Here is a 15,377-nt window from a genome sequence, read left to right on the forward strand (position 1 = left end):
TTAATCGCGATTAATCGCATCCAAAATAAAAGTTTGTGTTTACATAATATATGTGTGTGTACTCTGTTAATTATTATTTATATATAAATACACACACAAGCATGTATATTTTAAAGAACAAAATATTATTTTTATATATAAAACATTTATATTTATATATATTATAGATTATATAAATGTAGATACATGCAAATATTTCTTAAATATATACATGAATGTAATGTGTGTGTATTTATATATAATAATAATTAACAGAGTACACACACATATATTATGTAAACACAAACTTTTATTTTGGATGCGATTAATCGCGATTAATCTTTTGACAGCCCAATTTAAAATGATTGTAATGATCACATTATCGTCCCTGAACCGCTGTCCTTCAGCAACATCCCTCATTTACATTCTGTTTTCTTGTTTACATAGTGAAGGAATGATGCATGCAAAGAGCTGAGTCAGCAACAGGTCGAGGTTTTGGCGTGTGTGTGTCTGTGGCCGTTGAAGTCTGACTAGCCGTCTGTGAGTTCACTCCACAGGCCAGATAGTTCATGCTAATGAGAGACCGGTGACCACGCAAATCTCAGCACTACCCACACGTCCAGCGTCCTCAGTGACGGCTACAAATATACATTTGTGTTGGTGAACTGCTGACCGAGCCAAAGACACCAAAGCATGACATAAACGCAGCCCGACAAGACCGAATCGCTACATTTACACAAAACAAGCGTCGCACAGTAGCTCAGATGGCGCTGCTTTTAGACCTTTACAGTCTGGCCGTCTCGCTGTGCCCGCCAGGCTGGGCGCTGATGGTGGCCTGGTAAGTTTGTGTGAGCTGCACCCAAGAGTGGCACATCACCGGCCCACGGACGCCAGGACACGGTGTTCCCAAAATACCTCCCGAAACGTGCTCGCGCAGGCGGACGGCAGGGTTGTCCTCAAGCTTTAACTGGACCGAGTTCTTTTTAAAAATCTGCATTGATACCTAGAATACATCTCTCATTCTGCAGAAGTCTATTTTGCGTCCGCAGGGCTATTTCTGACCGTTTAGACGGGGAGGTTTTCGGAGAGAATAGAGTCCATGATTAGAACAAACGCTCGGCAGATTAAAAACCCTGCAAAATCAACAAACACAGAGGGACGCGCTTGGACAGGACTACTGTAATTTCATCTCTCTTAAATGTCCACCCTGATCTCGGGAGACGTTTAAAGGTGACTAGCGACATCAAATGGAATTGCAAAAATAAAGATAGCTTCCAAAAAAACACTCCTACCGCCCCTTCCACCCTCGTTTTTCATTGTTCTGTCACACAGATAGTAACTCATTGACTCCATTTTGGAGTTCATATATATATACACAGTCTAACCTAAATTTATTCAGACACCTTCAGCATTTTCTCACATTATCACAGTTTATTCGCTATAGTTTAGAAAATGGTCATTAAATATGAGTTACTCAGAGTTAAACTGTGTCAGAACAAACTCATCTTGATAATGTCAGATCACTTTGATAGAAAGGTGTGTAATGGATTACAGTCATCCAATCCGCTGTTAAATTTAATTAGATAATACCAATTTAGATCAACCAATGACCAAGCAATGCTTCATTGTGTTCAGTCTGTGGTCTATCTATCTATCTATCTATCTATCTATCTATCTATCTATCTATCTATCTATCTATCTATCTATCCATCCGTCCATCCTTTCATTCTAATGTATCTAATCCATCCATCCCATCCATCCATTCCTCCCCAATCCATCCATCCTCAATCCTTCCATCCAATCCATCCATCCTCCATCCATCCCTCCCCAATCCATCCATCCGTCCCCCATCCATCCATCCATCCATCCAATCCATCCCTCCCCAATCCATCCATCCATCCCTCCCCAATCCATCCATCCATCCGTCCCCAATCCATCCATCCATCCATCCATCCCCAATCCATCCATCCATCTCCAATCCATCCATCCCTCCCCAATCCATCCATCCATCCATCCCCAATCCATCCATCCATCTCCAATCCATCCATCCCCCATCCATCCATCCCCAATCCATCCCTCCCCAATCCATCCATCCATCCCTCCCCAATCCATCCATCCATCCATCCATCCCCAATCCATCCATCCATCCCCAATCCATCCATCCATCCCCAATCCATCCATCCATCCCTCCCCAATCCATCCATCCATCCCTCCCCAATCCATCCATCCATCCCCAATCCATCCATCCATCCCCAATCCATCCATCCATCCCCAATCCATCCATCCATCTCCAATCCATCCATCCATCTCCAATCCATCCATCCCCAATCCATCCATCCCCAATCCAATCCATCCATCCCTAATCTATCCATCCCCAATCCAATCCATCCATCCATCCCCAATCCATCCATCCCAAATCCATCCATCCCCAATCCAATACATCCATCCATCCCCAATCCATCCATCCATCCCCAATCCATCCATCCATCCCCAATCCATCCATCCATCTCCAATCCATCCATCCATCCCCAATCCATCCATCCATCTCCAATCCATCCATCCATCTCCAATCCATCCATCCCCAATCCAATCCATCCATCCCTAATCTATCCATCCCCAATCCAATCCATCCATCCATCTCCAATCCATCCATCCCAAATCCATCCCTCCCCAATCCATCCATCCATCCATCCATCCCCAATCCATCCATCCATCCCCAATCCATCCATCCATCCCCAATCCATCCATCCATCCCTCCCCAATCCATCCATCCATCCCTCCCCAATCCATCCATCCATCCCCAATCCATCCATCCATCCCCAATCCATCCATCCATCTCCAATCCATCCATCCATCCCCAATCCATCCATCCATCTCCAATCCATCCATCCATCTCCAATCCATCCATCCCCAATCCATCCATCCCCAATCCAATCCATCCATCCCTAATCTATCCATCCCCAATCCAATCCATCCATCCATCCCCAATCCATCCATCCCAAATCCATCCATCCCCAATCCAATACATCCATCCATCCCCAATCCATCCATCCATCCCCAATCCATCCATCCATCCCCAATCCATCCATCCATCTCCAATCCATCCATCCATCCCCAATCCATCCATCCATCTCCAATCCATCCATCCATCTCCAATCCATCCATCCCCAATCCAATCCATCCATCCCTAATCTATCCATCCCCAATCCAATCCATCCATCCATCCCCAATCCATCCATCCCAAATCCATCCATCCCCAATCCATCCATCCATCCCTCCCCAATCCATCCATCCATCCCCAATCCATCCATCCATCCCCAATCCATCCATCCATCTCCAATCCATCCATCCATCCCCAATCCATCCATCCATCTCCAATCCATCCATCCATCTCCAATCCATCCATCCCCAATCCATCCATCCCCAATCCAATCCATCCATCCCTAATCTATCCATCCCCAATCCAATCCATCCATCCATCCCCAATCCATCCATCCCAAATCCATCCATCCCCAATCCAATACATCCATCCCTCCCCAATCCATCCATCCATCCCCAATCCATCCATCCATCCCCAATCCATCCATCCATCTCCAATCCATCCATCCATCCCCAATCCATCCATCCATCCCCAATCCATCCATCCATCTCCAATCCATCCATCCATCCCCAATCCATCCATCCATCTCCAATCCATCCATCCATCTCCAATCCATCCATCCCCAATCCATCCATCCCCAATCCAATCCATCCATCCCTAATCTATCCATCCCCAATCCAATCCATCCATCCATCCCCAATCCATCCATCCCAAATCCATCCATCCCCAATCCAATACATCCATCCATCCCCAATCCAATACATCCATCCATCCAATCCATCCCTCCCCAATCCATCCATCCATCCCCAATCCAATCCATCCATCCCTAATCTATCCATCCCCAATCCAATCCATCCATCCATCCCCAATCCATCCATCCCAAATCCATCCATCCCCAATCCAATACATCCATCCATCCCCAATCCAATACATCCATCCATCCATCCATCCATCCCCAATCCATCCATCCCCAAGTCCATCCATCCAACCCATTCATCCATCCCCAATTTTTTTTACTATTGGATTGGATTGTTTGTGGTGTAAATATAATTTATTCTGAACATGAACATTTTCATCAGTGTTCAATCATCTTTGACATTTAAATCTGCTTATTTGTGATATTTAACCCGAGGGCCCTTTTTAAACCATTTATAAAGCACATCCCCCACCCTCCCTAATTTTAAATTCTTACATTTGATTAAATTTTTTTTATTAGAATATCAAGATAGTATAGGACGTATACCAGTCAAATTAAATGATTGAAAAGTTACAACTGCATTACATAATGTTATGAAATTGTTTAAAATATTTTTTTTAAATGCAAAGAAATGTTGCTTCTAATCGTGACTCTAAACCAGGTGGCGACAGGGGATCGTCCTAATGAGTGAGTCATTGAATCATTCATTCAAACGATTCATTCTAGAATGAGGCAGTTGTTTATGAATGAGTCATTGAATCTTTCACTCAACCTGTTGGTTCAAAATGCTGCAAGTAATTGATGTGTGCGGCAATTTTCAAAACCCAATGCAATAAACTAGAAAAAGTGAGAGATTTATCATCATATTGCATACTAAAATACAATATTTTTGTTCTTTCTTTCTCTCTTAACCCATCTGTAGCCAACTTTGCACTGTAAAGATGTGTGCAGTGGACAGTTTGGCCTTCCATTGCTCCGTGGTCCAGTGTATTCTGACACCTTTCTATCAGAACCAGCATTAACTTCTTGAGCAGTTTGAGCTCCAGTAGCTCGTCTGTTTGATCCAGCCTTCGCTCCACACGTGCATCAATGACCCTGTGGCCGGTTCTCCACTGGTCCTCCATGACCCTGTGGCCGGTTCTCCACTGGTCCTTCATGACCCTGTGGCCGGTTCTCCACTGGTCCTTCATGACCCTGTGGCCGGTTCTCCACTGGTCCTCCATGACCCTGTGGCCGGTTCTCCACTGGTCCTTCATGACCCTGTGGCCGGTTCTCCACTGGTCCTTCATGACCCTGTGGCCGGTTCTCCACTGGTCCTCCATGACCCTGTGGCCGGTTCTCCACTGGTCCTTCATGACCCTGTGGCCGGTTCTCCACTGGTCCTCCATGACCCTGTGACCGGTTCTCCACTGGTCCTCCATGACCCTGTGGCCGGTTCTCCACTGGTCCTTCATGACCCTGTGGCCGGTTCTCCACTGGTCCTCCATGACCCTGTGGCCGGTTCTCCACTGGTCCTTCATGACCCTGTGGCCGGTTCTCCACTGGTCCTCCATGACCCTGTGGCCGGTTCTCCACTGGTCCTTCATGACCCTGTGGCCGGTTCTCCACTGGTCCTTCATGACCCTGTGGCCGGTTCTCCACTGGTCCTCCATGACCCTGTGGCCGGTTCTCCACTGGTCCTCCATGACCCTGTGGCCGGTTCTCCACTGGTCCTTCATGACCCTGTGGCCGGTTCTCCACTGGTCCTCCATGACCCTGTGGCCGGTTCTCCACTGGTCCTCCATGACCCTGTGGCCGGTTCTCCACTGGTCCTTCATGACCCTGTGGCCGGTTCTCCACTGGTTCTTCATGACCCTGTGGCCGGTTCTCCACTGGTCCTTCATGACCCTGTGGCCGGTTCTCCACTGGTCCTTCATGACCCTGTGGCCGGTTCTCCACTGGTCCTCCATGACCCTGTGGCCGGTTCTCCACTGGTCCTTCATGACCCTGTGGCCGGTTCTCCACTGGTCCTCCATGACCCTGTGGCCGGTTCTCCACTGGTCCTTCATGACCCTGTGGCCGGTTCTCCACTGGTTCTTCATGACCCTGTGGCCGGTTCTCCACTGGTCCTCCATGACCCTGTGGCCGGTTCTCCACTGGTCCTTCATGACCCTGTGGCCGGTTCTCCACTGGTCCTCCATGACCCTGTGGCCGGTTCTCCACTGGTCCTTCATGACCCTGTGGCCGGTTCTCCACTGGTCCTCCATGACCCTGTGGCCGGTTCTCCACTGGTCCTTCATGACCCTGTGGCCGGTTCTCCACTGGTCCTTCATGACCCTGTGGCCGGTTCTCCACTGGTCCTCCATGACCCTGTGGCCGGTTCTCCACTGGTCCTCCATGACCCTGTGGCCGGTTCTCCACTGGTCCTTCATGACCCTGTGGCCGGTTCTCCACTGGTCCTCCATGACCCTGTGGCCGGTTCTCCACTGGTCCTCCATGACCCTGTGGCCGGTTCTCCACTGGTCCTTCATGACCCTGTGGCCGGTTCTCCACTGGTTCTTCATGACCCTGTGGCCGGTTCTCCACTGGTCCTTCATGACCCTGTGGCCGGTTCTCCACTGGTCCTTCATGACCCTGTGGCCGGTTCTCCACTGGTCCTCCATGACCCTGTGGCCGGTTCTCCACTGGTCCTTCATGACCCTGTGGCCGGTTCTCCACTGGTCCTCCATGACCCTGTGGCCGGTTCTCCACTGGTCCTTCATGACCCTGTGGCCGGTTCTCCACTGGTCCTCCATGACCCTGTGGCCGGTTCTCCACTGGTCCTCCATGACCCTGTGGCCGGTTCTCCACTGGTCCTCCATGACCCTGTGGCCGGTTCTCCACTGGTCCTTCATGACCCTGTGGCCGGTTCTCCACTGGTTCTTCATGACCCTGTGGCCGGTTCTCCACTGGTCCTCCATGACCCTGTGGCCGGTTCTCCACTGGTCCTTCATGACCCTGTGGCCGGTTCTCCACTGGTCCTCCATGACCCTGTGGCCGGTTCTCCACTGGTCCTTCATGACCCTGTGGCCGGTTCTCCACTGGTCCTCCATGACCCTGTGGCCGGTTCTCCACTGGTCCTTCCTTGGAGCACTTTTGATAGAGACTGACCACTGCAGACCGGGAACACCCCACAAGAGCTGCAGTTTTGGAGATGCTCTGACCCATCATCATCTGGCCCTTGACAAACTCACTCAAATCCTTACGCTTGCCCATTTTTCCTGCTTCTAACACATCAACTTTGAGAAAATGTTCACTTGCTGCCTAATATATACAGTTTGTATGTTGTTTAACGTAGAAGCAAAATACACAGTAAGGTCAAGAGGTACGTGAGGCTGTAATAAACCACCCAGAAGGCCATAACAAGCGCAAGACTTTAAATTACTTGTCTCAGCACAATAAACCTGCTAAATCGTGTTTTATCATGGGAAAATATGACACTTTTCACTTCTAATTCTTAGTATCAGGGCTATCTGTCATCTCTTACAAAACGTGATTGTGCTCTTTCAGCATGTTTGGAACGGTTGTGCAAAAGCTTGTGTTGTTGAGCAGTGATGCAAGGCCCCATCGTAAGGATGCAACGAGTGACTCAATAGCGCCAGGCACTGAAAGGTGCCGTTTCCCCAATCTCACTTCTTCATGCGCTTCCGCCCGTGGCGTTACACTCTGCCACTTTCCCAGGCTGTGCTGCCCGTGCGATGCCCGCGTTGGCCTGACCTGAAGCTAATGCAAAATTAGACGCCACAAGGCCGAGATATTCCATTTTTTTGCACCATATTGCATGCAATCAAGGCAATTATAGAAACCCAATGCAATAATCTCAAATAAATTAGCATCATATTGCATACTAAAATACTATATATTTGTTCTGTCTTGCTCTTTTAAAGGGTTAGTTCACCCAAAAATGAAAATTCTGTCATTAATTACTGACCCTCATGTCGTTCGACACCCGTCAGACCTCCGTTCATCTTCAGAACACAAATGAAGATATTTTAGTGTAAATCTGATGGCTCTGAAAGGCCTCCATTGGCTCAATGGCACTTTACACTCTCAAGACCCTTAAAAGACACTAAAGACGTCGTTACAAAGTCCATCTCACTACAGTGGTTCTACAATAACTTTATGAATCTAATAATAGTTTTTGTGCGCAAAAAACCCCTAAATAACGACTTGTATAGTGATGACGATTTCAAAACACGGCCTCATGAAGCTTCGAAGCGTTATGAATCAGTGAGTCGAATCATGATTCGGATCGCGTGTCAAACCGCCAAACTGCAGAAATCACGTGACTTTGGCGATCCAAACTGCTGAATCGACTCACTGATTCATAGCGCTTCGAAGCTTCATGAGGCCGTGTTTTGAAATCGTCATCACTATGTAAGTCGTTATTTAGGGTTTTTTTGCGCACAAAAACTATTCTCGCCGATTCATAAAGTTATTGTAGAACCACTGTAGTGAGATGGACTTTGTAACGACGTCTTTAGTGCCTTTTAAGGGTCTTGAGAGTGAACCGTGCATTGAGCCAATGGAGGCCTTTCAGAGCCCTCGGATTTCAACTAAAATATCTTCATTTCTGTTCTGAAGATGAACGGAGGTCTGACGGGTGTCGAACGACATGAGGGTAAGTAATTAATGACAGAATTTTCATTTTTGGGTGAACTAACCCTTTAATGTTGCACATCATTTACACCGAACCAATGGCTTTAACGCTGTTGTTTCGCTTCCCTCAAATGGGTTGGTATTTCCATATTGTTGTATTGTAATGAATTCCCACTCAAAGGTCTGTGTTTCGACAGGTGCGTTACCTGAAGATCATCGAGAAGAGCGGCTATCAGGCCCTCCCTTGGGTTCGATACATCACCCAGAACGGAGGTAAGACACTCGCTTCTCTCTTTCTCTACTTTTGTCTTTGTTTTTCTCAGAATTGCAGGTATTTGGCAACAATTAAGCAATGCGGCACAGAATGATGGGAGATTAGTGTTGAATGCGGAGGTGAAATTGTTCTGCGGAAAGAGGATGTTCAGGACAGACGCGTGTAGAGATGGTGAAACACAGATAAAATTAGAAACGCTCGTACAGTTTGTAGTGCACAGTGTTGGACTTTCTTTGAATTCGTTACAACCAAAAGCTGAGCCTTTTTTTTAATTAGTCAAAGTTAATGTTTTCATTTTTTGTGGTATAGTAAAGTGATATATGATGTGATTTGTGTATATACAGTACCGGTCACAAGTTTGGAAGCATTACTATTTTTTATGTTTTTGAAAGAAGTTTCTTATGCTCAACAAGGCTGCATTTACTGCATCATATTGTAAAATATTATTACAATTTAAAATATGGGATTTCTACTTCAATATACTTTAAAATATAATTTATTTCTGTGATCAAAGCTGTATTTTCAGCATCATTACTCCAGTCTTCAGTGTCACATGATGATGAAATTATTCTGATTTGATGATTTATCAATGTTTGAAACGGTTGTGCTGCTTAATATTTTTTTGGAACCTGTGATACTTTTTCAGGATTAATTATTGTATAAAATGCTGCTCTTTTTAACTTTTTATTCATCAATATAAATCTTTTGAAACAATATACTTTAAGGTCAGTAAAAACAAACAAATATTTTATTTATTTTTAAAGAAATTAATACTTTTATTCAGCAAAAATGTATTAAAAAGTAATGGTAAAGTAAATATTTTTATTTTTAATAATTGCTATTCTATTTTTAACCTTTTTATTCACCAAAGAATTCTGAAAAAAGTATCACATTTTTAATAAAAACATATTAAGCAGAATAAATGTTTCCAACACTAGCCACGTTTATATGCGCACTTTTTTGTCATCCCGATTAAAATCATTCCGATTGAAAGATTCGGTGGACTGTTTACATGAGACGTTATCTAAACCGATCTGGTGTTTAAATGTGCTGATGCTTTCAATCGGAATCATTTTGTGACATGAGCACACAGTTTGTCTGTCGCATAGAGTCGTAATGTTGCCAATTATAATAACTGCGAAGTTCATGGATCAATAATTCTGTGTTGGTCATTTTTATATTTATACATTTTTCTGTGGGCGGACATGCAGTAGTTTAACCTAATTTATATCCTATACAATGGCTATTTCAACAGCTGTGAATGATGAATGCGGACTCAAAATGAATTCAATTAATTTAATCTGAAAAACACAAAATGAACAATAAAATGGACCCGAATTATTAATAAAAAAAAGCATTGAAGACGTGCTCCGCATCATTACTAGTAGGCTAGATACATACTAAACGCATAAATATTTCAGATGATTAAGGAAAGATACCATAATCACAGAGGTAGGCTATAAATATTAACAAAAGTAATTAAAGTAGACTCTGGGTAATGTTACTTAACCAATTTGAAGCAGTTGTTGAACTTTTTTATATAAATTACGAGAAACAGAGGGAAATGTCGACACGTCCTCTCCAGCAGCTTGAATGTTCCCCGTTGCCATGGCAACTCTCAACGGCCACCAGGACTTATACAGTTTTATAAAAGCAATTTATTATTTGTTGTTAAGTGTAAGAATCACCTCAGAAAAATAAATTCTTCTGTCAGGCGCAGTTGAAGCCTCGGACAAAGGCTGGAGAGGAGATGTTTGATCGGTTCATGAAAAGGTTTATCTCACCCCTCTCAAACCCATTACAATTTCATTTGGTTTGGGCATTTTTATTCCGATTGACGTGTTTATATGGAGCTTTTTCATTCGGATTGGACTTTTAAACCGATTACAGTGCTCCATGTAAACGCACCTATTGATAAATCATCATATCAGAATGATTTCTGAAGGATCATGTGACACTGAAGGCTGGAATAATGATGATAAATTCAGGTTTGATAACTGGAATAAATAATATTTTCAAGCATATTAAAATAGGAAACCATTATGTTAATTAATAATGTATATCTCACAATATTAAATTTTTTCTGTATTTTTGCTCAAATAAATGCAGCCTTTGTGATTATAAGAGACTCATTTTAAAAACATTAAAACGGTTATGTTTCCAAACTTTTGACCAGTTCTCTCTCTGTGAGCGTAAGTGTGATCGTGAGCGTGTGTGTGAGCATGTGTGTGTGAGCGTGTGTGTGAGCGCGAGTGTGAGCGTGAGTGTGAGTGTGTCTGCGAGTGAGCGCGCGTGTGTGTGTGTGTGTATGAGTGTGTGAGTGCGAGCGTGTGTGTGTTTGAGCGCGAGTGTGTGTGTGTGAGTGAGCGTGTGCGTGAGCGAGTGTGTGTAATATCATTGCATATCATATAATACAATACGATACAATATAATTCATATAAAATTATGAATATATACATATTTCATATCATACATAAATTATGATAGTCAAATATAACTTTTACTAAAAAAATAACTGATGCATATGGAGACTCAGCTGTACATATATATCCAATTGAAGGAACCATCATTTTAACCCAACAATCATTGCAGGTACTAAAAAATCCAAAAATAATAGTTCAGATATAGTTAGTTAATGTTTAATGAACACAAGAATGGGTTTAATAATTGTCAGTTATATACTGAAATGTTTACTTGCTTTTAAAAAGTCACAAACAAATGATTGAATGGATTTATTAAAGTGGATATTTTGAAGTGTGACCTCTAATGCCCGCATGTGTCCTGCTGGAGTTTAAATCAGAGACTCTTTGAGTTGATGCTCTGGCTGGAGAAATGGCAAAATGTGGAGGGTTCATATTGCAAAATGGTTGCTTAACTTTCTATAATCATGCAATCTAGATTTAGTTGTCTTCCTCTGTGTACTTGATCACGACTGTCGACCAATCAGCATCCAGCAAGTGTTATAATCATAATTTGTTCATTTTGTGAACTTCTGTCTCAATCTTACGGATTGATTTAGTTTTTGATTGTGTTTTGATGGGTGGAGAGAGAAAGTTCAGCTGTTTAACCGTGTTTTCATTTTTTTCCTGTTTCCTGTCGTTCTGGGCATTTAATTAAGCTCCGCTCATTTCCTCCTTTCTTTGCAGACTATCAGCTGCGGACTCAGTAAACGTGAAGAATTGGTCCAGAGCATCATGGGTCAAAGGATGTCTCTCTCTCTCTCTCTCTCTCTCTCTCTCTCTCTCTCTCTCTGCTCCACACTCGTCTGCAGTAGCGCTTTGTCTGATTTCAAAGAAATACAGGTCATGTTTTTGGCTAGATCTATAGATTGGAGTTGAATCTTTCATACAGCGTTACTTAGATTTCGTCCAAATTTGACAAAGACCCTGAACATTAGAAAAGGCAGGAGAATGAATCTTACCAAGCGCTCCATAACGTTTGAATCATATGAATCTTTACGTGTCATTTTGTTAGTATTGTTACGTAATTATCAATCACATTCCCCTCAAATTCCCATTGATTCTTTAGATTTTGTGTTGAAATATGAGTGTAATGAGATTCACCAAAAATGCATAAATGCCTGTATTGACGTCATTTTCAGGGTCTTTCCTCGTGCTTTATGAATTCACAAACTGCAGATGTTTGCGTTTGACTGTTAACGTGAATCATGTTCCTTTACGTCTCATGAAAACGCAGCGCAGTCCTTATTAACCAATGGTTTCACATCACATCTCAAAGGAGGAACGTGTTACATTTCAGAAGACGGTGTTTCCATACCGTCATGTTTACGGTTATTTATCAGTTGATTTCGACAGCCGTCGTAAGGTCAAGAGTATGGCAAGCCGTTTCGACCTTTAGTCATTTACAGGTGAATTTCCTTGACATCAACAATTCAGTTTTCACTAGTTAAATCTCACCATAGTCTGCCATTCAAATTCAATAGTTGATATCAATGATTGATTAATTATACACATCAGAAATACAATTCTTACTAGGAAAAATCATCATTTTGATATCAATAATTACATTTTAACTAGTGCAAATAGAAACTAGAAAATTATTCACTAGTTAAAATGTTAATTCTTGATGTGTAAATACATTTCAAGATGTTACATGTTATTTCTGATGTCTGAAAATGGCTTTCTTGCTGTAACAGTCACATTTATTGGTGTCAAAAATTATGATTTTATTTTTTTTGATACATGAAATTGGAATTTTAACTTGATATTTAATGGCATATACTAGTTAATGACTTGTTAAAATGCTAATTCTTACTATTAGGGATTTTATTTCTACTAGAAAAATGGCCATTTTTGATATCAGTAATGACATCACTCGCAGAAATACAAATTCTTGATATGAAGAACTAAATTTCAACTAATAATTCTTGATATCTGTAATTGTATTTTAGTTAAATTTCACCATAGGCTGCCATTCAAATTCAGTTGTTTATCAAGAATTGATTTCTTACTGGTTGAAATTCCAATTACACACATCAGAAATACAATTCTTACTAGGAAAAATCATAATTTTGATATCAATAATTATTTACTAGTGCAAATGCATGTTCTGGATATCAACATTTGAAATGCTACTAGTAAAAAAGCCATTTTTGATATCTAAAATTATACTGATGTCAGAAATACACTTTCAGAAATCAGAAATAACAAATTCAACATGTTGAAATACATTTACAGATATTGATTCTTGATATCAGGAATTTATATTTTCACTAGTAACTACGTAATTATTGATATTAAAAAAGATTTTTACCAGTAAGAATTATATTTCTGATATGTGAAATTGGAATTTCAACCAGTAAGAAATCAATTTGTGATATTAACAATTGAATTTGAATGGCAGCCTATGGTAAATTTGATTGTCGATATCAAGAATTCATATTTCCGCAAGTGATGTCATTGGTGATATCAAGAATTGACACTTTTACTAGTGGAAATGTAATTCCTGATTTTTAGGGATTGTAAATGAGCATTTTAACTAGTGAAAATTGAATTGTTGATATCAAGAATTCATATCCCGGGAATGAATAAAGGTCAAAATGGCTTGCCATACACAGAGATAGTATATTGCACATCACAGAAGTGTTCAAGTCCAAAAAGGTCAACCCAATAGAATATTATTGTCCAAACTGAACCGTTTTTATGAGGTAATCCCGTAGCAGTTGTTGATCTCCTCAGTTATTGTTTTGCCAGTATTTTTTGACGTTATGTCTTTTGTTGTTATTATTTCTAGTAGTATTCATGTGCTCATAATTCAGTATTATTGGTTCACAGTACCTCGTTGGAGTTTACTAAACTACAGAATTACACTCGATTAAAACTAATTCAACACAACTGAAGTCTAAGGTCAACCACTGTGCCATTTTGAAAACAGAAGCATCGTTGTTTTCTGATTTTGATGATTTGTCCAGTTCATTTCATTTGCCTTTTAAAGGATTGAATGTGAAGGTTTCCATGTTTACTATGGGACTGCATGTAGTGTAGCTGAAATGTGACAATTGCATTCCTCTCGAAATGTTCCTGTATCTCATTTTAAATTATTCACCTCTCTGTACACGTCAAGCTTCATAAAGTACCTGTTTAGAAAATACCTCTTCTGTTCGGTCTCATACTTACTGCTGTTTGAAATGCCTTCTTATACACTGTCTTTAACACTCAAACGTGTATTAAATGCACAATGTTATGGACTATCCAGACCAAGTTGATCCAAACTGATAATACATGCTTTAATGTTTACTTATTCTATGGGGTTGTTGAGCGCTTGAATCTGATTGGTTGACGAACGTTCTAAGGTGTGCAAGTAGTTCCATGATAAAGTAGTTCCAGGCAGGTTTTGACCACATTACAGTTCCATATCCCTCCGCCAAATGATTTCAGTTATTTCAAAGGTCTTTACAACCGACAACAGCAAAAGAACCAAAACACAGCAACACTGACCGAGCAAATTAATATAGTAAATAATAGGATAAAAACAAATAATTATTTTCATGTTTTTTGGTCACAAAATTGTTTTATGATGATACATCCATCCATCTAAACATCAATCCATACATCCATCCATCTAAACATCCATCCATTCATACATCCATCTAAACATCCATCTAAACATCCGTCCATCTACACATACATCCATCTAAACATCCGTCCATACATCCATCCATCTACACATCCATCCATCCATCCATCTAAACATCCGTCCATCTACACATCCATCCATCTAAACATCCATCCATCTAAACATCCGTCCATCTACACATCCATCCATCTAAACATCCATCTACACATCCATCCATCTACACATCCATCCATCTACACATTCATCCATCTAAACATCCGTCCATCTACACATCCATCCATCTAAACATCCATCCATCTAAACATCCATCTACACATCCATCCATCTACACATCCATCCATCTAAACATCCATCTACACATCCATCCATCCATCTACACATCCATCCATCTAAACATCCATCCATCCATCTAAACATCCATCCCATCCATCCATCTACACATCAATCCATCTAAACATCCATCTACACATCATCCATCTACACATCCATCCATCCCATCTACACATCCATCCATCTACACATCCATCCATCTACACATCCATCCATTTACACATCCATCTACACATCCATCCATCTAAACATCCATCCATCCATCTAAACATCCATCTACACAT

At 41.8% G+C, this 15,377-nt stretch overlaps 1 protein-coding gene across 3 annotated transcripts in view; it reads left to right on the forward strand.

Annotated features, from left to right (window-relative positions):
* ap1m1 (adaptor related protein complex 1 subunit mu 1) overlaps positions 1–14,403 on the forward strand; it is a 68,148-nt gene extending 53,745 nt beyond the window's left edge. Inside the window, exons 11-13 of one of the 3 annotated variants that reach the window (XR_013816762.1) lie at positions 8,591–8,666; positions 11,814–12,487; positions 13,531–14,369. Coding sequence is in view for 1 of the 3 variants with exons in the window: in XM_079820018.1 (XP_079676144.1) it covers positions 8,591–8,666; positions 11,814–11,836 (99 nt within the window). In the remaining 2 variants the exon portion in view is untranslated. Of the gene's footprint in view, positions 1–8,590; positions 8,667–11,813 lie in introns of all 3 variants that reach the window. The other 2 variants (XR_013816763.1, XM_079820018.1) reach the window with 2 other exon arrangements.
* Positions 14,404–15,377: the final 974 nt, after the last annotated feature.

The sequence above is a fragment of the Gobio gobio genome (genome assembly GCF_949357685.1).
Source record: "Gobio gobio genome assembly, chromosome: 6".
NCBI classification, from domain to species: domain Eukaryota; kingdom Metazoa; phylum Chordata; class Actinopteri; order Cypriniformes; family Gobionidae; genus Gobio; species Gobio gobio.